Here is a 24,070-nt window from a genome sequence, read left to right as displayed (position 1 = left end):
AGGGATGGCCCATATTTAGATGCCACAAATGATGTTCTTCCCAATGGTAACTTGTACACATCTCTAAATTATATGGTCCATGAAGATGTCTGGAAAACCTCAGTAAAAAGTTCTGAATGGTTGTATTATTTCATACCTTTTTTGTTTTTTAAGTATTTTTTATTCAATATTTTGAGCACTTAATGTCATCAGTTACAGCGAAGAGCATCTTAAAGACTTCCTTAGTTCTTTTATAGACCTTGTTAATTTGTTCAAGTCAAACTACTACTGGTTTCTTCCTGTCATTATTGTAACATTCTCATGTCAAGCTTTCTTCTTGGTGTCTGTTTTCCCCCTCAGTTTGGTTTTAGGGCAGCACAGAGGAGGCCATGTGCACTGAGTATGCTTGCACAGCGTGTAATTAACTATAAGAGGGGCCCTCACCCTACATGTCTCTGTTTTCTGTTTTGAAATTGAAGGAGATTTCTTCAAAGACATAGCTTTGCGTGTTTTACTGGATGTGATTGGCTGTCAGAGGAGGTTCTTCTATATATATATGGCTTCCATGTTGGTGATGAAGTAGATTACTTTCCACCCCTGAGGACACACATAACTTGAGTTATTCTGTACAACCGGAGGAAAAGGTAAGACAGATTTCTTTTTCATTGAAGCAACATAAGACTGTTAGAAGCAGAGCTCTGATTATCAAAACTATACTGTCTGCGTTTTATTTAAAATGAAGAAATGCAGTTATGGAAAAAATATTCAATATTGTATTTGGGTTTTTTTTTTCTGTAGGAACAGACACGATGAAGGTCTTTGTGTTCATGATGTGCCTGCTGGCCTCTACCTTGGCTGCTCCTGTAAGTCTTTCCTGAACATAACTTTCAATTCTACCAGTTGTTGTCAAACACTGATTTTGTCTTTGGGTAAAAGTGTTTAAAAGAAACTACTTCTTCATCATTTCTCTTGCATGGTTTGCAGGTTCCTGATAGTGAAAGCAACGAGGTAAGATTAAGACTTTTACTTTTCAGTGCGGCTCTGTCTGTCTGTCTGTCTGTCTGTCTGTCTGTCTGTCTGTCTGTCTGTCTGTCTGTCTGTCTGTCTGTCTGTCCTTACATGTCATACCATGTTTTTGTCATGTCATCAAGTGCACAGTAGGATGTGTCTGACACTGAGAGGATAATAGACTTAATTGCAGCTCATGTCTGGAGATGTCTGGTATTTCTTCAGCAGGTTGCAGCACATGCTAATGAAGCCCTGAGGTGGATGGAGATGTACAGGCTGTACCAGCAGCAGGTAGTGGGGGGTTTGTGTAGTTTCACTAAGAAAAGAGAATTATAAGTATAATAAATATAACTGATGAATTCAGATAGTTACTGGATAGAACATTAATTATACTGATTCATTTGTATTTTTCAGGGGATAGTCGGAAACCCCTTCCTCCCTGCTGCTGATGCTCCTGTAAGTTTAAATCTTGGCAGGCTCTGACACAACTTTAGTTTCAAAACAGAAAACTTTAAATGTATTTCAAAAGTTCACACTTAAACATGAATTATTCATTTGTTTAGGCTGATCCAGTCGGGGCAGCAGTGGTAGGCACAGACACAGCACCACAACATCTACCCTGTCAAAATTCAATAAGCTGTTTAGGTTCAATTTGTTTTCTTTATGCAGGTGGAAGCCGCACCAGCCGCGGCAGCTGATGTCCCCCCTCCTGCTGCCGTCGCTGTCGGAGATGCTTCAGAGGAGGAGACAGAGGTGAGCGCGCACCTTCACAATAAACAAAGGAAACATATCTCTCTATGATTCTATTTGGGGGAAAATATTTGTTTCACGACGTAGTAGAGTTCATTAGTCTGCTTGTAGCACGCAGGCAGGAAAGTAGAACTCACATAATGTATTTATTAAAGGACATAGGTGCTTCTCCCCTGCACTGGATTTCGGTCAGGGCTCTGCTTTAACAAAAGGCCTGTGGTATTTTTGCATCCCGAAACAAATTCATGAAAAGATACCAATCAGGTACAGAAAAACATGTTTATTTATCCTTGTATGTTGATCATAATGTTTGAATTTATTTGTACATTTAAAAAATAATTTCGTAAAAGTAAAAAAAAGAAAAGTATTATATAACTTGTGGCTATCCAAGTAACAGCAAAAAAACCATGACTATGACCCTGCAGGAGGACACTGAAAATGAAGCAACTAGATTAAAGTCATCCACTAATTTGATCAATCAAACCTAGGCTAGTTCCATTGTTTGTGCAATGTCAGTAAATAAGAATTCAGACGATTAACGCTGACAAAGACAGCAAAAACTTCAAGATATTAAGGGAATATTTTGCTTGTTAACCACTTGAGTTTTTTTTTTTTTAGAAAGAAAAATGATCTGACACTTTTTTTCACATGGTCTCTTCAAGTGTATGAATATATATATTTTCACAAGCGCATTGAACTTGATTAAAGTTCAAGGACAATACAAAGGCAGACTGAGGCTATAGAGCGTGAGATATTCTCACCTGTAAATAATTAAATATATTGAAAACTAGCCATCATTAGTTCTGACTTGTTTCGTTTCAATGGTTAGTAATATATTTTGAGAATGTGTGCAAATAAATTCAGTGATTTTCTTTATATCTTCTTTGCACAGGATGGTGACACTGCCCCTAAAGCTGCAGCACCTGGTGCCGCTGCTGTTGCCCCCCTGAATTCAGATGAGGTAGAGGAGGCCGAGGAGGTGGAGGCAGCAGAGGCTGTCCCGGCTGTGGTTGAAGCAGCACCAGCAGAACCAGCAGCAGAGCCAGCAGCAGACCCTGCAGCAGCTGTGGAGCCAGCTGTACTTGACGTCCCTGTGGATGCTGCACCAGTCGATGCTGCTGCTGTGGATGTGCCTCCTGTTGATATAGTTCCTGTCGACGTTGCCCCAGCAGCACCTGAAGTGTCTGTTGATGCCGCTGCCGCTGCTCCAGCAGATGTCCCTGCTGCCGATGCTGCTGCTGCTGCTGATGCCCCGGCTGCCCCAGAGGTTGACACAGCTGGAGTGGCAGCTGATCCTGTTGCACTGTAGTTTTCTTTCAATAATTACCAGCCTAAGTGCTTCTCTGCTAGCAGCTTGAGTAATGGTAGGGAATAGTAATGGGTGATGTAGTTGCAGAAAACAGGGATGAAAAGATGGTGATATTTTGACGAGTGACTGAAAAAGAAAAAACATGTCAAAGTACCATAGACTGTAAGAAGTGGATGTAGCCATTTAGTCTGAAAAAGTCTGAGAATTGCCTTAAACCAGCAGGAGGTGACTTCACTGGTGCCAAATACAGTTAGTGAGTATGAATGTCCATGAGAATAGCCATCCATCTCACTTTATTCCTTAAAAATGAACTATTTAACTGGTCTCTATTGCTTATTCCGAATTTTCCTCATGACGGCATGATGTTCATTTTGTAGACTATGAACCCATGTGGTTTAAAATACATGATAAAACATATAATGCTGTGGGACCTGGCTACCATGGGATTGTGTCTCAGACAAAAAGATAGATTGCAAAAGGACCAAACTTAAGGTGTCAAATTGTCTATCCACTTATAAGTGAGTGACTCCACAGTGGCTACAGCTACTTCTTTTGTACAGTCAAAGAAAAAACATGACAACATTAACAGTACAGCTGATTGGAAAGCAAAACAAGTAAACATCTGTTCAGGAGTTGATTATTCTTTGTTTTCTCTTTGGTTTCTATTTACAATTCTGTACTTATATAGAGCTGACTTTGCATGTAAATCTTTAAACGTAATATGAAATGTTTTTTTTTGATGATTTACAGTGATTGAGACAGTGAGCCAGCAGTTGATTCAGCCATCTTTAGTTTAAAATGTACACCTGCACTTATGCTAGTGTTTCATGTCAAGATATATGCTGATATTAAGTATTTGTTGTGAGTATATGAACAGTGAAATAAAAGACATGGTGATCAAGACACATTTAGTGGAAAGTCCAATTTGTCCTTTTCTCTCACTTAATTACGACCACAACAGTTAAAACATTCATACAAAATAAGTTGTGAAATTAAGATTTATATGATCTACAGTTATATTTAATTGAATAGAAATTACAGCACTTACATTATACACCTCAGTTTGTGTGAGAGCTTGGAGCAGAGTTGTTAAAAACTGCAAACAGCACATCAGCCAACAGGGAGTGCCACTGAACCACAGGATGTTCTCTGAGGAGAAGGAGGATCTCCCACAGGCCACAGCACTCAACACTGACTGAGGTTCAGATTCAATTTCACTCTCAGGATCCTCATTCATATAAGAGGAGCCTGATCCCACTGATCTGAAATCTGTAATACCCAGAGAGATTTAACAGGATCAGAGCTGGATACAGCCGAGAGTGCTGACTGAGCAGGAGAAGCAAGTGTGTGTGTGTGTGTGTGTGTGTGTGTGTGTGTGTGTGTGTGTGTGTGTGTGTGTGTGTGTGTGTGTGTGTGTGTGTGTGTGTGTGTGTAATCACTGAGACTAAATCGCACATACGTTCCGCAAATGGTCAGGAAAATTGCAGCCTGTCTCTGAAGAAATAAGGTGTCGCTAGAATGGTTTTCAGTTTTGTGGATCTGTTCTGACAGATTAACTGAAGGTTGTCCAAACTCTTTTTGAAGTATCTCATCTCGCAGCAGAGTGGTCAAATAAGAAGGATGAATGACTTTGTCATTCCTCTTCTCAGCCAACTCTAATCCACAAATCCTTATCAGGGTCACTGCGACTCAATGACACAGTTAGTTACACTCAATGCCTGCAGGGGACAGCTGTCTCAATTTACTCTGATAATATTTTATTTTCATCTAGTACCTGATAAGATAAATCTTCACCTTCTGGATATTAAATAAGACAAAAAATATTATTAGAGGAAATGGACTGTGCATGACGAGAACAAGAAGGTAAGTTGAATTAAAGTGAATGGGTTGTACATCATCAACATTTTCTATCCTTCTTTACAATTAAGTAATTTCAATTATGATTTTATGTTTTTCAATTTTCTCGTATCAGCTAGACATGCCAAACAGAGGATGACAGTTTAAATCTACAGCTGCATGTGAAATAGTTAACACATATAGATTACCAAGAAAGTGCATAAAATGTTTTTATGTTTTTGCAGTATTATTTTCTTGTTTTTCTTTTTGCAACTTTAGATGTTTTAAAATGATGCACGCTTTTGATTGAAGCTGTCTTTCCTGATCTCCTCCTTTGCACAGAGGTGAAGGTCTGACAATGATTTCATGTAATGTTTTGTTTCAAGGGACAGATAGTGATAAAGAAATACAATATCTATAATTGCCTTGATAATTTTTAATGCCCTGGCAGATCCCAAAAAGAGTAGCTGTTGTCTTTATATCTTGTTTTGTCCTAAAATCATTTAAAATGACAAAAGCTGCTGTCAGGAACTTTTGGTTTGTGTCACGTTTGGTGCACCCTGTCGACAAAGATGTACATCTTATCTCTTTGCTGATTTGTCCCATACTCACCAAGATGTGAGAAAATCTTACTTTTGACAGTCAAATATGTCACACAATGTGAATATAGGCTTTTGAAAACTTAAAGACAGACTGTTTCTTCAGCTTGCAGTCGATCATGTGGTCTGACGTCTACTGCTCACAGCACTATAACAACAAAGCTTTTTTTGTCTTGTTGCCGATTTTGTAGGTCACAAAGAACTATCTCTAATGTTAGTCTGTTTCACAACTGGTTAAAAAAATCCTTACAGTGGCTTTAAGTGTCATGAAACAACCACATATCATTGAAAAAGTTCATTGTTGCAATTTACTTCTAAACTACTTAAAATACTACTTGAATGAAAAACTGTAAATACCTTGGAGCTCATTCTTCAAATGTCTTGTAAGTACTGGTTTCAGGCTTGTGCAAGAGATAATGTACAGTGCATGGGTGGTTATGCAAATTAGAATCCCAACAAGGTGAGCAGGACACAGACATATAATGGAGGGGTCTTGTCGCTCTTCATTCAGCACTCCTTCTCTGAGCTGTGCTGTTCACACACTTTTAACTAAGAATGACACAGATGTCACAACTTTTAACTTCTTTGCTATTATCACACTTATAGTTAAAGTGAATTTGAGTTAATGCCAACATAGAGATCCTCTCACCAGCTCGCCTGCCATAGCCTAGCATGCAGGATAGGATCTTGCTCCACTTTTCCCTATCAGAGATATTTAGTGCCTAGTAGCTCCTCTAGCTGCTCTCACATCTTTGCCTGGTAATTGTTACTTCCCGACCCTCAAGACCAGCCTGAGACAGAAGCTGACATTTTTGCCACATTGGCAACAGGTAGAGATACAATGTGCCAGATTTCTTCCTGCAGATTGATTTAATATGACATGTGTGATCAAGTCATCCCTGGTGTCACTTTTGCTGTTAAGAATGAATCACTGTTGCTATGGGGTTTTGACCAATCTGAAACAAGTATTTACCCAGCTAGGTAAAAAGATCTATAATTTCTATCATTTGACTTCTATTATTGTCCCAATCCTTCAGCCATTTCTAGGGTAACATCAGCAGGAATTACATAAATGGGAGGCTCATCCACTCCAGCAGCATGCGACAAAGTCTTATCTTGTTGTGTTTTTTGTTGCAGAGTGAACTGCAGATCAGCTGCCATGACCACTTCAAGGGTTCTCTCCCACCTCACTGTGCCACCGCATACTGTAACACAAGTCATTGAGGAGCACAACAAAGACAACCTGTAACCTTTTTAAACAGAGAGCATTCAATACATCAATGTACAATGATATAACCTTTCAGTTAATTGACTCTATGTTTCTCATGCTCTGTTTGTCCCAGAAGTGTTCGTCAATCCCGTCCGCCTCATCAGCTTAATATGAATAACAGCAACAACAATGAAGAGTGAGTATGTTTACGGAGCCTTAATAAGATAAGTGAGGCTCTTGTGTGACTGTTTCTTTTTGATGTGTTGTAAAAGTCATTACAGTTAGGAGGAATAAGTGTGTTAATTAATCTTTTTCCTGGGAGAAAAAAAGAAAGGGGAAAAAGAGGGAGAAGGAGAGTAATTAGGCTTTATTACAAACCTTTGGTTTATGATTGGTTGGAAAGAATATCTGATGATCAGTATTCCCAAATGTATGGATACATTTACAGAAAGAAGGAGGGGGAGGAAAAGGAAAAGGAAAAGGAGAAGGAAAAGGAGAAGGAAAAGGAGAAGGAGAAGGAGAAAGAAAAGAGAAAGAGAAAGAGAAAGAGAAAGACAAGCAAGAGGATAAGGAAAGTAAGTGACTTTGTCAGTGCAACTCTTGAAAGGGGCAGCCTTTTCATGCACATTTTAATTTTCACCTCTTTTCCCCTCTTCTCACAGGCCTAAAGAGTTATTTGTCATTAATCCTGCTGGGAGTTTGTATTACGACTGGCTCTTCATCATCACACTACCAGTCATGTACAACTGGACCATGATCATAGCAAGGGACTTCTAGAAATGTGTAACTCTTTCTCTACATTACAAGTTCCTGCATGAAAAATGGTTTATGATTCCAATGGGCTACATTAAGTATTACTAATTAGATCTGTTGCAAATCATGATCATTTTCTCAATGGCCTGACTTTGTACAGAAACATATCCCTGCTCTTGTAAAGCTTGTGGCAAATCCAGCTTGATTTAATTTGAATATAACACTATAATAGAGGCTATGTTTCATAACTAGTGAGACAAGTGAGCCTGCTAGCTCATCTGCTGCAGCAGAAGCACAATCTGACATGATGGTGAATGTGCTTGACATTGTAAATTTACTTTTAATCTTCTCCTTCAAACAGGGCCTGCTTTGAGGAGCTGCAGCACAACTACATCATTTACTGGGTCCTTCTGGACTACACCTCAGACATCATCTACCTGGCTGACATGTTTGTCAGGACAAGAACAGGTAAAATATTACCTAAGCCTGGCAAGCTGCATTTAGTTTACAAAAGCTGTGAGGGATAATTTCATTGTTCAACTCAACATCTGTTTGGAAACAATCTTACACATGTGTAATTATAAATATAACAGCTGCTTATTTATTTTAGCTTATTGAATTCATTTTGTTCCTGTCGCAGATGGAAAAAGTTCCATTTGCTTTCAATGGCACATAATCTGAGCTATACGACTAAACCATAGGAATATTGCCTTGTTAAGTCTCTTCTCTTCTCTTGTCAGCACGAAACTCTCTTTTAGTGTTCCCCATATAAGAAAATGCCATCCTGGGAATCATTAAAAGGAAACTTTGTACTAAAAAGGCTAACTCAGGGAGATATCCAGCTCATTTGACTAATTTAGTCCGTTGGAGCCTCAAATTAACTTCACTGAACTTGAAAATGCAGTTTTGCACATACAGTAACAACAGCTGTGAGTTTTGTCCCCAGTCACCTTACTTGCAAATGCATTAGGAAAGGATTATAGCAAATAAAAAGGGGAAAAAAGAGGGAAGAAAAAGGCTTAGTATATAAGTGGGATCATGTATTGATCCAGTGTGTAAAATGGAGGACATATCCACATACATTCTTGAAACAAGGTCAAGAAAAATCATTATTTTCAATGTTGCTATTGCAGCACATGTCCCTAAGCGTAATACATGTGTTTTTTTGTTTAACCTTTGAATGTACCCGCCATGTTACACTGCCATAATTCTACAGTAGACAGAAAAGGATATAATGGCTCTGGCACTGGCTCAGGGAACGTCTTCACTAATTTTGCAGCCAACCAATTTTTTTCCGACAGGCTTTGAAAGGAAAAGGGTAAGGGGTGGGTCACTCACTACAGGAAGCAACTTATTCTTACTCACAGCTTCTTTTAAACCTTACCTAATAATGTAAACCTATACAAAAACATTTTATCACATCTTTTTTACAGTGTGGATAGAAATGTTTTTTGACCTGCATGGAACTTCATATTCCATTATTTAACTAACATGAATCATAATTGATTTAATCAGGCCTTTCGGGGACACTGTGAAATGGAACACCAAGACATATATCAGTGTGAGACCAACTGTTATACAAATCAATCAGTAACACAAATACCTTTAATTGCCTTATGGTTTTTGCTGAATTGCAGTATTGACACCCCTTTAATTGAAGATAACTGAATTATGTGCAGTACAGCCAACTTTTTCTAACAGTTGGCTTGTAATATAAACCTGAATGGCAGCCATCTGAGTATAATAGAGCCCTAATTAAATAAGAACATTGTAAAGTCAGTGGGTTGTTATGATGGAACCGCTTATTGCACTGATTCTTAGTAAACAAATCAATAATTTGAAAAAAGAATGTTTATCCATAGACTTAAGAAACTGCAACTTGTGTTATTGCATATATATATTACTCCCCCACATATTCTCTCTATAATTGTTCTTCTTTGAATGCAGGTTACCTCGAGCAAGGCTTGATGGTGAAAGATGAGAAGTTGCTCAAGGATCGCTACATAACCAGCTTTCAATTTCGTCTGGATGCTGTCTCCATGCTGCCCACTGACATCCTCTATTTGTACTATGGCCTTGATTACCCAGAGATTCGAATCAATAGGCTTCTCAGAATTGGTCGCATGTTGGAATTCTTCACAAAGACAGAGACTAAAACCAACTACCAAACATCTTCCGTATTGGAAACTTGATCATGTACATCCTCATTATCATCCATTGGAATGCCTGTTTCTACTTCTCTTTCTCTAAATCCATGGTTTTCGGTTCAGACGACTGGGTCTACCCGGCTTTGGATGATCCTGAGGAGCCTGCATTTGGGCAGCCCATGAGGAAGTATGCGTTCAGCCTCTACTGGTCCACACTGACATTGACAACCATTGGAGAAACTCCACCACCAGCTCTGGACTCTGAATTTTTATTTCATGTGGTTGACTTTTTGGTTGGTGTTCTAATCTTTGCAACCATTGTGGGAAACATTGCCACCATGATCTCAAATATGAATGCTGCCCAAGCTCAGTTCCAGTCCCGGATTGATAACATCAAGCAGTATATGCAGGTAAATCATGTGATAAATGATGTACCCCCTTTGTTTAGAATGTAAAACAAATTAATTTTCCTGGTGTCTCAATGGCTTCACAATTGTTAATCACAAGTGACGAGATTGGCACAACATGATGTTCTTTATGTGTTACATAAATCTAAAAAATCTGGTAAGCTGTGATGGACAAGTCCCAGCATGCCAACTGTCAACAAGTATAGATGTATCAGTGCCCATATTCACCCTCTCATCCAAATACGGTGTTTTCTTAGCTCAAATAATCCAAGATGGTGTGACCAAAACGTAAAGCACAAGAATATGAAATAATCATCCACCAACCAATATCTTGTCTTCTTTGTTGCAAATGGAGCTGCAGTGATGCAAGACAAATTTCAAACCCTCAGAGTTCCTACATGTCTGGGAAAACAAGGGACATTTTTGACCAGTTCTCTAAAAAAGCCACATGTTCTAGGCAAATTATTACAGCAATTGTCTAATTTTATATCAGAGTTTCCCAAAACAGATGACACTGTCATCTGAAGGACTAAGCTAAGTTAAGGATCATATCAAAAAGTGACGGTAGTTTATGGACGATAAAATTAAGACTATGCTACATGCTGTAAACACCTCTCACATCACACAGCAGCGCCTGCAGGTTGGATGACATGAAGGTAACGTTACAGGTGTAGTGACCAAAACTTCAAATGATGTATGAAATGTTGTTTCAAATGTAAAGATATGACTCACTACTGGCTGTTACTGTAGTTTTTATCAGGTGTAGATCAACATCTCTCTCGTTTCTCATCCTGTTTTCCATCACAGGTCCGAAAGGTCAGCAAGGAACTCGAGTTGCGAGTCATTAAGTGGTTTGACTATCTGTGGAATAACGGTAAGGCACAGGATGAAAGAGAGGTGCTGAGGTATCTCCCAGATAAACTGAAGGCTGAAATTGCCATTCAAGTCCACATGGACACCCTGAAGAAGGTCCGGATTTTTGCAGATTGTGAAGCAGGTCTCCTAATCGAGCTGGTGCTCAAGCTGAGACCTCAGGTATTCAGCCCCGGAGACTATATATGCAAAAAGGGCGATATAGGTCGTGAGATGTACATCATTAAAGATGGAAAACTGGCTGTCGTTGCTGATGATGGAGTCACACAGTTTGTTGTGCTTGGAAGTGGAAGCTACTTTGGTGAGATTAGTATCCTTAATATTAAAGGCAGCAAAGCTGGCAACCGGCGAACTGCTAACATCCGCAGCATTGGATACTCAGATCTCTTCTGCCTGTCCAAAGATGACTTGATGGAGTCACTGACAGAGTATCCAGATGCCAAAGGGATGCTGGAAGACAAAGGCCGGCAGATCCTGATGAAAGATGGTCTTATCGACTTGGACCCAGCTAACATCATGCCTGAGGCCAAGGAGCTAGAGGAGAAGGTAAACAAATTGTATGGCACAATGGAGCTGATGCAGACCAAGCTGAAAAAGATTCTGGGAAATCACAAGAACATTGACGAGGCTCTCAGACATCGCATCGCAGGTCTGGAGCACCTGACAGGAGAGGAGGCAGGGGATGAAGATGAGGATGAAGAAGAGGTGAAAAAGGAAGAGAAGGAGGTTGAAGGGGAGAGAAAGGAAGATTAAATATTGGATGAAAGGAATGGTAATGGGTAGAAAAAGGAAGGTGAGACAAAAGGCAAAGCAACAAAGGATGAAGAAGGGACAGCTAATGATGAAAAATCAGAGAAAGTGGATTAGGGAAATACTGAGGCAAAAGAAAAATAGATGCATTGTTTCTTTAAAACACAAAGACAGTTTCAGATATGCCACATTAGAGTCTCCTTTTGTGACTGGACTGGCCTCTTAATTTAACACCAACTTGAACTTGGCTTCAAAAGGTACTACTGCCATTGTTGGTGTGTTGACAGTATTGGTATTTGATTGGAATAAAAGTTATGGTTCAGTGGCCTTTTTATTGTTTTTGTTGCTGTTGTTTTATATGTAGAGAGCACACACCAAACACGCTGCTATGCCCAACCATGTACATATACAATGTTGTACAGTACGGATAGAATGGACTTATATAATATACTTTATTGTCACTCTCTATGATGTGTTATTAAAAGTCATTATTGAAGATTTGGACAGAAGACCTCACTCCCTGCCTGTATCGACCAATGGTTGATTGTGCAGGGTCATACAAACATAGCAGTTAAATCCATGATAGATTAAATAAAACATTGACAAGCGGCTTTGTTGAATACAACTTTGAAATCTTTAGTGTGGTGTTTAGGCCCAGATTCAGACAAATTTGAACTCAAGAATAACTACCAAAGATGTCAGATTCAGAGTGACAAATGATCTAAGGTGAGGTCTTGACACCTTGATATGATATAGACGGATGGGTTATAGAAAATTGCAAACACCTTCACTGTTGTCAATTATAAGTAAATCAGCCATGTAGACCAATACCAATTTCTATATGGATGTTTGCACTTGTATTTTTCCTGTCAATTTGGTTATTTAAGAAGGAGGTCTCTTTTTGAGCCAGCCATGGAGGAACTGCCACTTTTGTGCCATCTTTTGTTTTTTTAGCCTGGAGGTTGCAATTTGGCCAAAACCAAAACAGAAACAAAAGTTCAAGTACAAAATGCAGTAGTGTATCAAGATGGATGAGAAACAGGGGGAGGAGACTAAAAGATTGATAACCAAAATAACAAAAAACAAAAGGTCAAACAAAACCTAAAAATTTCTAAGAAAACTAAATCTAATGAAGTTCAAATGAAAACACAAGGAAACTTTGAGGAGCACAAGAAGGTGAATTACATAACTAAAAGCTGGAAGGTGTAATGATTCAACAAAGAGTGAAGGAAACACAGAGGCTGTTTCCAAACGGCCTGCTACATACTACCTACTAGTGTAATAGGCAGCAGGTACTGCCTACTACATACTGCGTTTGAATTTAGTATGTAGTATGACTGTTCTGTTCAATCTGTGTTTCAGTATGCTGGGCCAGACTTCGCTGAATTTCTGCTTCAGAACAACGACCAAGCTGATAGATAAACTGCTTCTTTAGCATCACTTCTGATTTAAAAAGTTAAGTGGTTTATATGGAATTTTCACATCACCTAAAAACTGAGTTACCCCCGTCAAAAATCTGGGGAGTTTTGGCATACTGCAGATTTTGCTCTTGTTCACATACTGCTTACTACATACTGAATTTTGGCCAAATCAGTAGTAGTAAAATAAAACGGGAAACAAAATAGACTTGACTAAGAAACGCAAGGTCACACAAGGACTACAGCATGAGACATGGATCACTATGAAACAGTGAATGACTTTAAACTGCCCAAAAAAAGAGAAATTCATGATTTTGAAATGAATATTATTACTTGGTTTAGCAAATCCTGCAGACCCTTCTGAGTTGACATCCTAATGCCAGAAATGTTATCATCTCAGTCATCTTCAGCCCTGACATCAACAGTCCAAAAGTGGGGGTTTTAACAGTCCTTTTAAAGTACTCAGACTGCAACTAAATGTGTTTTCATCTCTATACCTGGAAGCCCTCTCTTGGTTGAGGAGTAAGGGGCTTTAGCAGGCTGCTCAATTTTCCCTCATTGTTACAATCATCATGCTTCTGTGATTGTAGACAATTTTAGTCTTCTGGCAGTTTGCGGCCTTTTCAGGAAGACATGCAAGTCACCCCAGACCAGCAGGCTTTCATTCGCTGTCAGCAAACAATCTCAATGCCATCTCCTCTGTCAGGCACACATGAAATATCACAACAATCAATCAATCAATCAATCAGACTTTATTTATAAAGCGCTTTTCATACAATGACATTGTAACACAAAGTGCTGTACAAGATAAACAACTTGAAATAGAATAAATTAAGAAAAAGATCCCAGCCCCCATTTTATTCAACCCACATGCTGACAAGTGAAGAAATACCCTGGGGTTTATGAATCAATGAGAAGTCTGTGTTTTTATTTTAAATTGGATCATCTGAGAATTCTTGTTACATAGACTGACCCTGATATCCTGGTACAAACAGAAACAGAGAATACATGATTCTGATTTTTTTTTAAGAAACCATAACTTGCACAGGTTAGACACAGTAGTATGAAATTCCTGGGATTGTATATGTGAAGTCATGTTTATTTATCATTGCTTTTAATGCTGTCTTCAAACTCATTCTTTGACTGTATTGCTCTGAAAGTTCATATCATCAGTAACATTAAAATATATAGGTATATAGTGTTTACAGAAAACATTCACTTCGACGGTAAATTAATTCCCATACTTATTTTCTTAGTGAAGTATATTAGAAGTTGCACTTTTAGGTGGTGGTTTGATTCCTAGCTTTTGCAGTGTACATGTCCAAGTGTCCATAGGTAAGACAGTGTGCCCCAAATTACCCCAAAGTCAAAGCCATTGGTGTACGACTGTGCGAATGTGATCTGATGGGCAGTTGGACATTGTGCTGCTATCATCCTGTGAATGTGTTTGAAAAGGTCAGTTTAATATGTAGGAAAAAAAATGCCTTGAGAGGTTGGATGACCAGGATGGTCAATTAGAGGAGCAGCCAAAAGTTGTTTTTATGTGGAAGGTGTTGGTTTCTGTTAATTTATGAAATCCTCTCTGGAACCACAAATTGCAAAATTTAACCACTCCAGTAATCATTATCAGACTCACTCAAGCAACTGTCTAATGCTCCAAATCCCGTAAGTAAACAGTAGAATTAGGAAATCAGTTTCCCTTTTTGGTGTTGCGCAAACATGAACCGCTCTACAACACACGCTAAAGCTCATTACTTGTTCCCATAGGTTTGTTCAAAACCATGATTACAAGCTTCTCTGTTCATGAATGTAACTGTTGTTTCACAGCTTTTTCATTTTACTAAAATTACAATAATTTATTTCAAAATGTATTTATTATGTTTGATTGTTGTACACATCATATGAAAATGAGAACATGCTCAGGGATCTGCAATGTTCAAATAAAGGCTGAATGAATATGGCACATCACTCAATGTCTCTAACATGCTTGATCTGGAGATGTATTTTAATATGATCACAAACCACTCTCACTCCTGAGTGCTTAACATGTATGTCACCACCACACTTCACCAGTCATGGGTGTAGAAGTGGAGGGAAAGGAAGGACTCCAGTGGTGGAGGTAGAGGCTTAATTGGACCAGAATAAAACTGTAGATTTTGTTTAATTTCTTTTATCTCAGTTATAGTTTTTGGACAAATAGCAAAATTGGCTTGATATTTGGCAAAGGTTCTGAACTATTAATCTGGAAAACATGTGGAGTTTTGCTCATTGACTCCTCTGACCCCTACTAAATGTGCAAAATAGACCGGTCCATCCAGCAGAAGAATTCATTTGACAGAAGTCAAACTAACCTTAAGACAGTGGTAAGCACTGATGCTTCACGGTAAGTAGGTTTGGGTTGAAATCCCACTTACTGTGAGGCTGTTCCCACCACTGCAGTCTGGACTATGTTTTTGAGACACTGTAATATGCTGGGTGGTAGATAAGCCTAAACAATTGAGCCCTGCAGCAGCACCCTAGTACTGCATAATGAGCACTGACGCTTCACAACAAGCAACTCAGGGTTTTAATTCAGGAGAGGGCACACTCTTGTGGAGCAAAAATGTTTCCTGTTCCAAATCTTGCAGCCTGGACCATGATTTTGAAACACTACACTATGACAGAAAGTAAATGTATCTAAACAGGTGAGTGTTGCAAAGCTAGTGCAGTGGTTATCATTGACACTTACCAGCAATAAGGTTCTTAGTTGAATTCCTGGTTTGGGCCTTTCACTTTGAAGTTATAGTGTTTTGGTTTGCTGCTGCTGCTTAAAATCAGTAACAAAGCTGGCAGAATTACATAATTGAATAGGAAAGTAAATTATCGTCAAAAAAGTCAGAACTGACAGGAAGCATGGTAATGTGGCGCTTAAGGCTGCTGCCTCAGTGACAAGGTTGTTCGTTCAAGGCTAGTGCTGACTATCGTTCAGTGCATATGTTGGCTGTAATAGAGGAAGTGTGGAGAAGAGAGGAGGAACGTGTATGTGTGTTTAAATAATTTTGACTTTGGAAGGTGCCAAGAAATATTACCCTTCCTCCCTTTTAGGTATTGTTCTTTACCTTGTATATGTCACGAGCACAACAGATGTGTTGATGAAGTTATTGGACTGTTGTGGAGGGACGCAATGTGATACGTTTCTGAGGCCCTGAATTAATTATGACGCCCCTGTTACCAATAACCCAAGCTGAAAACCTCAGTTCAAAGACAGATAACTAGAGGAGCGAAATAAAGACACTCCAAAACTCCTTATAGCAGCTGGAGAGTGGCTGAGCGTGTGGCTATTGATCATCTTTTGTGTCTGACTACGTGGCACCAGCAAAGAGTCACATTCAAAGCTCCAGTGCATTAAACAAATCACCGATAGAGCTGAATAGGAAGAAAAGAAAGCAATTTGTGATAACTGGCACAGCTCAGTGAGAAGATGTTAGTGATTAGTTATCATTCTTAGGGTAGCTGTGTGCATCACTTGCCTCTTCTGCCACTTTGTCTAATGTCAGGGTGGTGCATTTTTAAAGTACCTGTAACAATGTGATAACTGAGATGAAGAGAATGACAGTGGATGGTTTGTTACATTCTACTGCAGGTGGTAGCTATTTAACAATGAAGGATGTAGGTGACTTACTCATCCATTGTTATCCTTCCCTATGTTAGAACAGTGTTGTCAGTCTCTGGTTTCAGCCTGATGAACACCATCTATTCCTGAAAAGATACCCTTTCTTTAAATGTCATCTTTCACATTATCAAGTCAAAAAGAAATACAGCTTTCAAATTGGGAAGACATTATCAGGTCTACTAATGCTCTAAAGCTAATGTGTTGCACCTCACTGATTATGCTGTATCTACAGGGTTGTATTTTTCTAAGGCATTAAAACACAACTGCAATACCAGGAGGGCATGTAGAACAGAAACCCCTATATTTCCTTGAAAATGTGATTTTCATTTGCTAAAGAACTGGGAAAAAATAAGGAAACAAGGCTGTCAGTTTTCATTACAACTTTGCTAATTCATTCTTATTGTTGCCACGTTAAAGTTTTTTTTTTAAGTGAGGTTATAGGAGGTACAATAGTAGGTGTAATGGCCACAAGGGATAGCAGTCAGCTTGGCCCCTCTGCCGAGAAACCAGCAGAATCATCACTTAATCAGGTGTATGACGATGAGTCACTGATATATTGTGAAATTAATGCCTGAGATTACCCGGTGGATACAGTAATTGCTTTAGAGTTTGATTTCAGCTGCGTCTCCCCCAGCCGCACCTAACAGTGTATTTTGATAATCTAAACATATTGTGCACATCATGACTTGTATCAAAATGCAAGCAATGAGTGCCAAACACTTAATTAAAGACCCACCCATTCTGGTTTTCTGGTTTTCTGATTGAACTTCTAAAAATTGAAGAAAGTTGGTTAAAAACAAAAGCAGCGTTCAGTATGGCAGGGAAATCTGGATGGTTAGGGATGGGTAACCTATGCCTCGAAATGCAAGAAAAATGGTGCTGGTAGTGCTGGTAGTTGCATATATCTATATCTATATCTATATATATTTTATCATCTTGATTTAAAGCTAGGGTTGGTAGCCACGGAAAACTAGCATAGATTTGAACATAGCATTTCCTCGGGATTCCGTCTAACCCCTCCCCCCTCCCCTCGGAGCTCCTCCAAAACAACGCCCCCGCTCAAATGCACAAGCGCCGCTGATTGACCATATGATCTTGAGTGATTCAAAACTGGTCCTCAGCACATCGTTTGTGTTTTGTACTACATTAACTCATGTCTCACTCAGTGGTAAGAAAACACCAAAACATTACCATAGTGAAAGTTAAAAACACAAACAAACATGAAATGTACGCGCAGGAGGCGGCAGAATGGCAGGGATTGGTCTGTGTTTTCCCAGGTTTACTCCAGCTGTAGATAGTGGCTTTTTATCAATCTTTTTAAAGAACAAATTGTGTATTGATTGCCATCAGGACACAAAAATAATTTTAACCAGTATAACAAAAAGTGTATCTAAATCTGACTACCAACCCCAGCTTTAAGGTCCACTCTGTCCTTTAGAAAAAGTGAATAGAGTATGCTCAGTTGTCACCAAAAAATGTCTCCATTGCTGTTAAATTCTTGCTTCTTCTTTCATAAATCTGTATAATGTGTAATTATGATACTTATACATCTCTTGTGTTACTTCAATCTCTATGTGCAACAGTTTTTCCTTTTTTCATCCCCAGCTCTGATCTTTTAAATTACTCTTCTTTTATCTGAAATTGTGCAGCGCAGCCTATGTTGTATGAATATCAATGTTGTATTCCCTTTGTTGTCTTGAACTCAATTGTGATTGCCAATGAAAATGTCGTGGGCCGAGCAGGCATGTTGAACTGACGGAGTACATGTCATTTATCCACTGGAAATTGCTGCCTACACAGCTGATTTCCCAAGGGAGATTTTCTTTCATGGGACTCAAAGCTGGAGGGTCTTAACTGTAATGAGCAGACTTAACAGAAAAAACCTACAAAGAAGAGTTAAGGACCTTAATCTGCAGTTATGACATGTAGCCAAAGAGCTATGTAAGCAATGATTTAAATGGAAGTCATAAACTGAGAGGTCAGAATACAAATATTAAAATAGTCAAACCACTAACATCTTAATTAGACGTTTGCGACTATCTACTCCAGTGCAAGTGAATGACTCCAACACTGCATTAAAATGATCATAATAATGAGGAAAGAGAGGAGGCTTTAGCTAAAGTGTCTTTATTTTATTATCGCAAATCCCATTCAAAGACTAAAAACAACGTCAAGTCCATCTCCAAACACCTTCCAATTGTCTGTGGTTCTCTGTCCAATCCCACTGAGTCCTAAGATGCGATGCTCTGAGGTGTAACCTCTCTAAATCTGGACTCATTGTTGACTGCAGTGTTTTCACAGTTACTTATAATTTGTCCAAGCATGCCTGAAGTAACAAATACATCGTCTGATTGGAAGAATTAGTTGACAATAACTTCTGTAGAGGCAGATTATGAAGAAACTGTTCCAGACATTCAAAACAATTCAAAAGATCCAACCGTGAAGACAATAAATAATAAAATGCAAGGTGATGGTTTTAGGATTAAGAAATGAAACTTAAAATATATTCTCGTTCTACCTTGAGATGCATTCTTCAATCACTTTTAATTTCTCCCTTGTAGGCATGGAAGATTAACACCTATTAATCTGTTTAAAAATATTCTGCATAATAAAGCAGAGCCTGAAGGTGAGGGACGGACCTGATAATTAAAGGATGAAGTGTTCTGGTTTCTGTTCGTTGTACAGGTAGTATTGTTCACTATGCTTTAGAGTGCCTTCAGCTATATCATAACGACTGAGCCTCAATAAGAAATGAAAACAGACATTTCCATTCCATTTCAGCTAACAATCCATTTAAAGATGTTGTTTCCCAACACTCACTCCTTTCTTTTTCCCCATATTGCAAGTTAGATGATAAAAAGCAGTTCAGGAAATGTATTTTGTATTGCTAATCGGGCTACATTAGAAACCCTGTGATACTGACAATTGCTCCCAGAGGCTGTATATTGTATTCACTTTGTCAAGCAATAAACAATTTTATGCCGATGTAGTACACCTCTGCATTGCATTTCTCATCTTTTCTTCTGTTTTCTGCAATTTTTGACAATAAACAGATCAAATGATGGTTATCAAATGATGGTTGAAAGAGTTAATGAAATGCTGCTTCACATAAACCTGGAACACTCAGATCTATGGTCGATGTCTCCTTTCAAAGGTGTCCCTCCTAATTTTACATAACTTCTGCTGTACTTCGAATGTATATTTTAAATCAATACCCTGTGCAGTGTCCTCCTGCCCTTTTAAACAAAGGGCATCAACTGGTAGCCAACACAAAAGCTGCACTCCTGTAATTCGTTTAATGGCGCCTTATTGACCGAAACGCCAATACTCTGCCAAGCCCTGCAGGTCTCATAGGTCATTAGAGGCTTGTTTTAAAAGTGAGGAACACAGATTTGACCCATGCCCATTTGTGTCAGTGTGAATGCACAACTTATACAGTAAAAGCCTTGAATTCAAACAATAAAAAAAGACATGCTAATATTCAAACCTTTTCACATACACCATGTCACAACTTGTCATTATCATTACACTGGAACCCTGTCAGGGGCAGGAGGGCTTTCTCCTTGTAAGAGTAGTGGATGATATTCACAGATAATTGCAGTGCAGTTCTCTTAAGGCTTTGCATGACAGTTAGACACCACTTTTTTTAAATCCTACTTTAACATGCAGAAGGTGCATTTTTAGAGCCAGAAAAAGTCAGTCCATGTGTATGTGAAACAGCTTAACATTGCTGTGTAGTCGAGGCTGTATTGACAAAACTCTGAACTTGTGTCAATAATGCTTTAGTAACAAAAACATGGCCCCGTGAAAACCTTTAATTGATTGGTGTGTGACAGAGTGTCATTGGTTAAAACTCACATTTGCTTTGCTGCTTCATGAGGAATAAGCTGACTGGTTCAACATGATTTTGTTCTTCAGAACTTCGTGTTCTGATGCTAATGTCTGAGTTAAAGATTAATCAAAACATAATTATGGAGTAATGCTCTTTCATTAGCAAGTAAATTGGTTACACTGGTTACATACTGAATTGATCAGATCAGATCGCCGGTAGCCCTGACACATGTTCTGACACACAACAAAGACGGCTGTGAAAAGAGCTGATGACAATGCTGGGGCTGAACCTACATACATGCTACCACTGCCGAAGTATTTTCACCAGAAATATGAAAGCAGTGATGTGAAAAAATGACATTTCCCTTCAAAAATGCAATTATATGATGACAATGATGTCTCAACTGTGCATCATGCACATAACAGAGGAGAGCATGAGCCCACTGCACCTCATTAAGCTGCCAGTCAGAGTGGGAAAGGGCTCACTGACTGAATGTATGCATCATATGCATGCCTGTGTTGCTGCGTTCTTTGACAGTGATGACTCTAAGTCATGCACTGTCTTAATGACTTGGACACCACATGCTTAATGAGGGCCGAAAGGATGTTATCGTGTCATGTTGAAAACTAAAGTTTGCTTTTTGCCCTCAAACTTTAATGTTTTTTTCTTCCTCTGAGTTTCTAATTGGTGATGTTCCTTGAGCTTTGTCTGTTGTGTATGCACATTGTAAAAGGATGCATCATTTTTTGTTTAAGACTTCTGTTGTGGGCTTCCCAGACTCTCTTCCCACGCCTTCAGTGTGTTTACTGTCTAAAAAAGACAACAAAGGCCAGAAAAACTACCTAATTTTCATTTTAACTTAGTTTTGACTTACTTACAATTCTGAATGTTTTTCTTCCTGTCAACTAAAAGGCTAAAACTTCTACAAAAAGCAAATTACTTCCTTTTTTAAAGCCATTAATGACTTACATTTCCAAATAAGGTGTTCAAAAATATAAGATGTCTGTTTTAGAGAAAGTCATAAAAACAACAGAAAAGCAAACAGATTAATATAACCCTTACAGATAGCTTACTAACAGCTGTTTTTTATTTTCTATCAACATCATGTTGTTTACAATATCAATCTCAAACTTAATAGCACCATATTGTTTTGCCTGTTTGATGAAATATATAACTTCCTGGACAATATCTCCTCACTATTTTTCTGCAGAAAAAAATTGAATATTTCCATTAGCACACCTCTTATTACTAAAACACATTGATGGTGGGACAGACGCTGTGGTAATTGCTTTTTATCATATATCAAATTTATGTGGTCTGCACAGTGTCGCAGTGGGTAGCACTGTTGCCTCACAGCCAGAAGGTTCATAGTTCAAATCCCTGGCTGGGCAGGTGCCTTTCTGTGTGGAGTTTGTATGTTCTCCCCGTGCATGCGTGGGTTCTCTCTGGGCACTTCCTCCCACAGTCCAAAAACATGCTCACCAGGTTGATTGATCACTCTAAATTGCCCGTAGGTGTGAGTGTGTGTGCGTGAATGGTTGTCTGTCTCTCTGTGTTAGCACTGTGATGGGTTAGCGACCAGCTGGGATAGGCTTCAGCCTCCCGTGACCCCTGATGGGATAAGCGGTCGAGATAATGGATGGATCAAATTTATGTACAATGTGAATCTACAGGACCACTGAAAGGAGCTAAAGTGCTTGGGATCTACAAAGGCTCTGGGTTTATAACAGAAAAGTTGGCTTGAGATGTTGGTGTTGCTGTGTGGCAAATTTTAATTTCTTCCTTATAGTTCTGTATCAAAATTCAAAGTAATATAACTGAACTGCACATTGTTGAATCTGATTTTATTTGCTTATGATGAGTCCCTGTCTGAATAAATACAACTTTTTGTTTTAAAAAAAGGATCAGCGCCACCTTCTGGCAATAGTATGTTTTGGTATTATTAGCTATGATCCGTTCCTGTTGGTCAACCCTGATTTCTCCATGCTCCTTTATGAAACCCCAAGTCTACGTCAAACCCTGTTGCCATGGTGATGCATTGGTGGCCACAAACATATAGTAATCTATATGGTGCTAAAATGCAAGTGGCTAAAGGACTAAATGGCAGTGCTACCCCTTACATAGTCAAAAATTCAGCCCCCAAACAATACCAGAGTAACCTTTATAATGTGGTCTTAGTGTAAAAAAAAAAATTACCTGTTCATTAGTTTATATGAGACCGAATATGGGCGTCTTTGCTTTGTTTCCTGCTAAGGGATAGAAAGTAAATAATTACATTTACTTAGGTTAATGTAACTGAGTAGCATTTTTGTGTTCTGGTGCTTCTTGAGACATTTTTAAAACCAGTACCAGTTATTTTTGCTGCCCTTCTTTAGACTGTTCACTTCAATGGTTACTGAGGAAAAAAAGTGAAAGCAAAAGGGTAGAAGCTTTTCATCAGCTACATGAAGGCCATCTGATTGGCTAACGGTCAATTGTGGCGGAGGACACAATACTTGTACTGAAATAAGTGTGAATGTACTGAGAGCAAGAAATAGGTCAGTAAAGTTAGACATACATTCACTGGAGTGTCATTGCTTTTACAAAACCAGCACCGCTTCAGGTAGACAGCAAGCTACAACCTGATCTTTATACGTTTTAGCCATCTAGCTAGTGCCATTCTGTAAGAAAAAAAAGTGACAGAAATATGAAACAAAATTCTGTGAATGCACTTTCACTTGAGTAAATCATTCTAGTAGTCTTATCTCCACTGACTCCTGCAAACTGGTTCCATAACACGAGGGGCTAACTGTAAAGAGCTAATTTCCTGTATGTGCTGCAAGCATCCTTTCAGTAATAACACAGATACAAGGTTTCACTTCTCTACAATAAAGGTCAGATTACACAAACTGGTGCACCCCTCAGGAGTTCTGATTGTGATCATAAAGCGACAGATACCAGGTCTTTGCATTTTGTGTCTGTGCAATCAAGTGTTTTTCTTTTGTACATGTATGATAAATAGCATTCTTTGGTGGCTGTTTTCTTCTTAGACTGTTTTTTTTTTCACTTCCAACCTTTGTACTCACCCTATATGTGAAAAACACAGTGCTGACAAGAGTTTTTGCAAGACAAATGCCACTGTAGACTTTCATCTGAGGCTGATTTAAAATCCTCACACTGACCTCTTCTTAATATCATATTCAAATATCTATGAATTTTCATGATTTAATAGGACAGATAATAATTTGCTTTATTTTTATTGCTGCCAACACTTTTATTATTAAACCTAGTCTCCATCATGAAACTTCTGTTTGTATTTACATATCCTCAAGGAGAAGTTTGAGAGAAGGGACAGTGTGTCATGAATTTTAATCATAAGTGATCGGCAGGAGTGCAAATTCCTCATGGAAATATTTACTTTACGCTTCTTGAAAACACCATGAAATTGATCATTTCAACAGCATCTTGTAGTGAGTCACTGCCTTCTTAATTATTGGTAATTTAAGTTTTGTTCCTGTTGCACACTGCCCCCTTTACTCGAACATGCCTGCACTGTTGGATACCACGA

The 24,070-nt window shown here is 38.7% G+C and overlaps 2 protein-coding genes across 3 annotated transcripts; both read left to right on the top strand.

The window, feature by feature from the left end:
- Positions 1-350: 350 nt before the first annotated feature.
- enam (enamelin) lies at positions 351-3,934 on the top strand. 2 transcript variants are annotated; one of them, XM_034688547.1, is made up of 8 exons: positions 351-623; positions 778-842; positions 964-987; positions 1,213-1,278; positions 1,402-1,443; positions 1,551-1,574; positions 1,657-1,740; positions 2,630-3,934. In XM_034688547.1, the coding sequence occupies exons 2-8, from the start codon at positions 789-791 to the stop codon at positions 3,044-3,046; spliced, it is 711 nt and encodes a 236-aa protein (XP_034544438.1). In that variant the 5' UTR covers positions 351-623; positions 778-788; the 3' UTR covers positions 3,047-3,934. The 2 variants fall into 2 exon arrangements, with proteins under 2 accessions (XP_034544438.1, XP_034544439.1); XM_034688548.1 differs by lacking the exons at positions 1,213-1,278; positions 1,402-1,443; positions 1,551-1,574.
- Positions 3,935-6,622: 2,688 nt separating this feature from the next.
- Positions 6,623-11,948, top strand: cnga1a (cyclic nucleotide gated channel subunit alpha 1a). The gene is given in 9 exon segments (XM_034688428.1): positions 6,623-6,726; positions 6,825-6,887; positions 7,140-7,209; positions 7,212-7,282; positions 7,354-7,455; positions 7,803-7,912; positions 9,392-9,604; positions 9,607-10,001; positions 10,806-11,948. Coding segments are annotated over 9 exon segments (1,929 nt in total). The 5' UTR covers positions 6,623-6,640; the 3' UTR covers positions 11,625-11,948.
- The last annotated feature ends 12,122 nt before the right edge of the window (positions 11,949-24,070 follow it).

This window comes from Notolabrus celidotus, chromosome 7, assembly GCF_009762535.1.
Source record: "Notolabrus celidotus isolate fNotCel1 chromosome 7, fNotCel1.pri, whole genome shotgun sequence".
NCBI classification, from domain to species: Eukaryota; Metazoa; Chordata; class Actinopteri; order Labriformes; family Labridae; genus Notolabrus; species Notolabrus celidotus.
The sequence above is the reverse complement of the archived record's forward strand: the minus strand, read 5'-3'. Positions and strand labels throughout refer to the sequence as shown.

Bases quoted from the DNA above. Each gene is read 5' to 3' on its own strand.
- enam (XM_034688547.1), top strand. From the start codon at position 789: ATGAAGGTCTTTGTGTTCATGATGTGCCTGCTGGCCTCTACCTTGGCT. The intron at 1,279-1,401 runs GTAGTGGGGGGT...TGTATTTTTCAG, and splicing joins ACAGGCTGTACCAGCAGCAG to GGGATAGTCGGAAACCCCTT. The intron at 1,444-1,550 runs GTAAGTTTAAAT...TCATTTGTTTAG, and splicing joins TCCCTGCTGCTGATGCTCCT to GCTGATCCAGTCGGGGCAGC.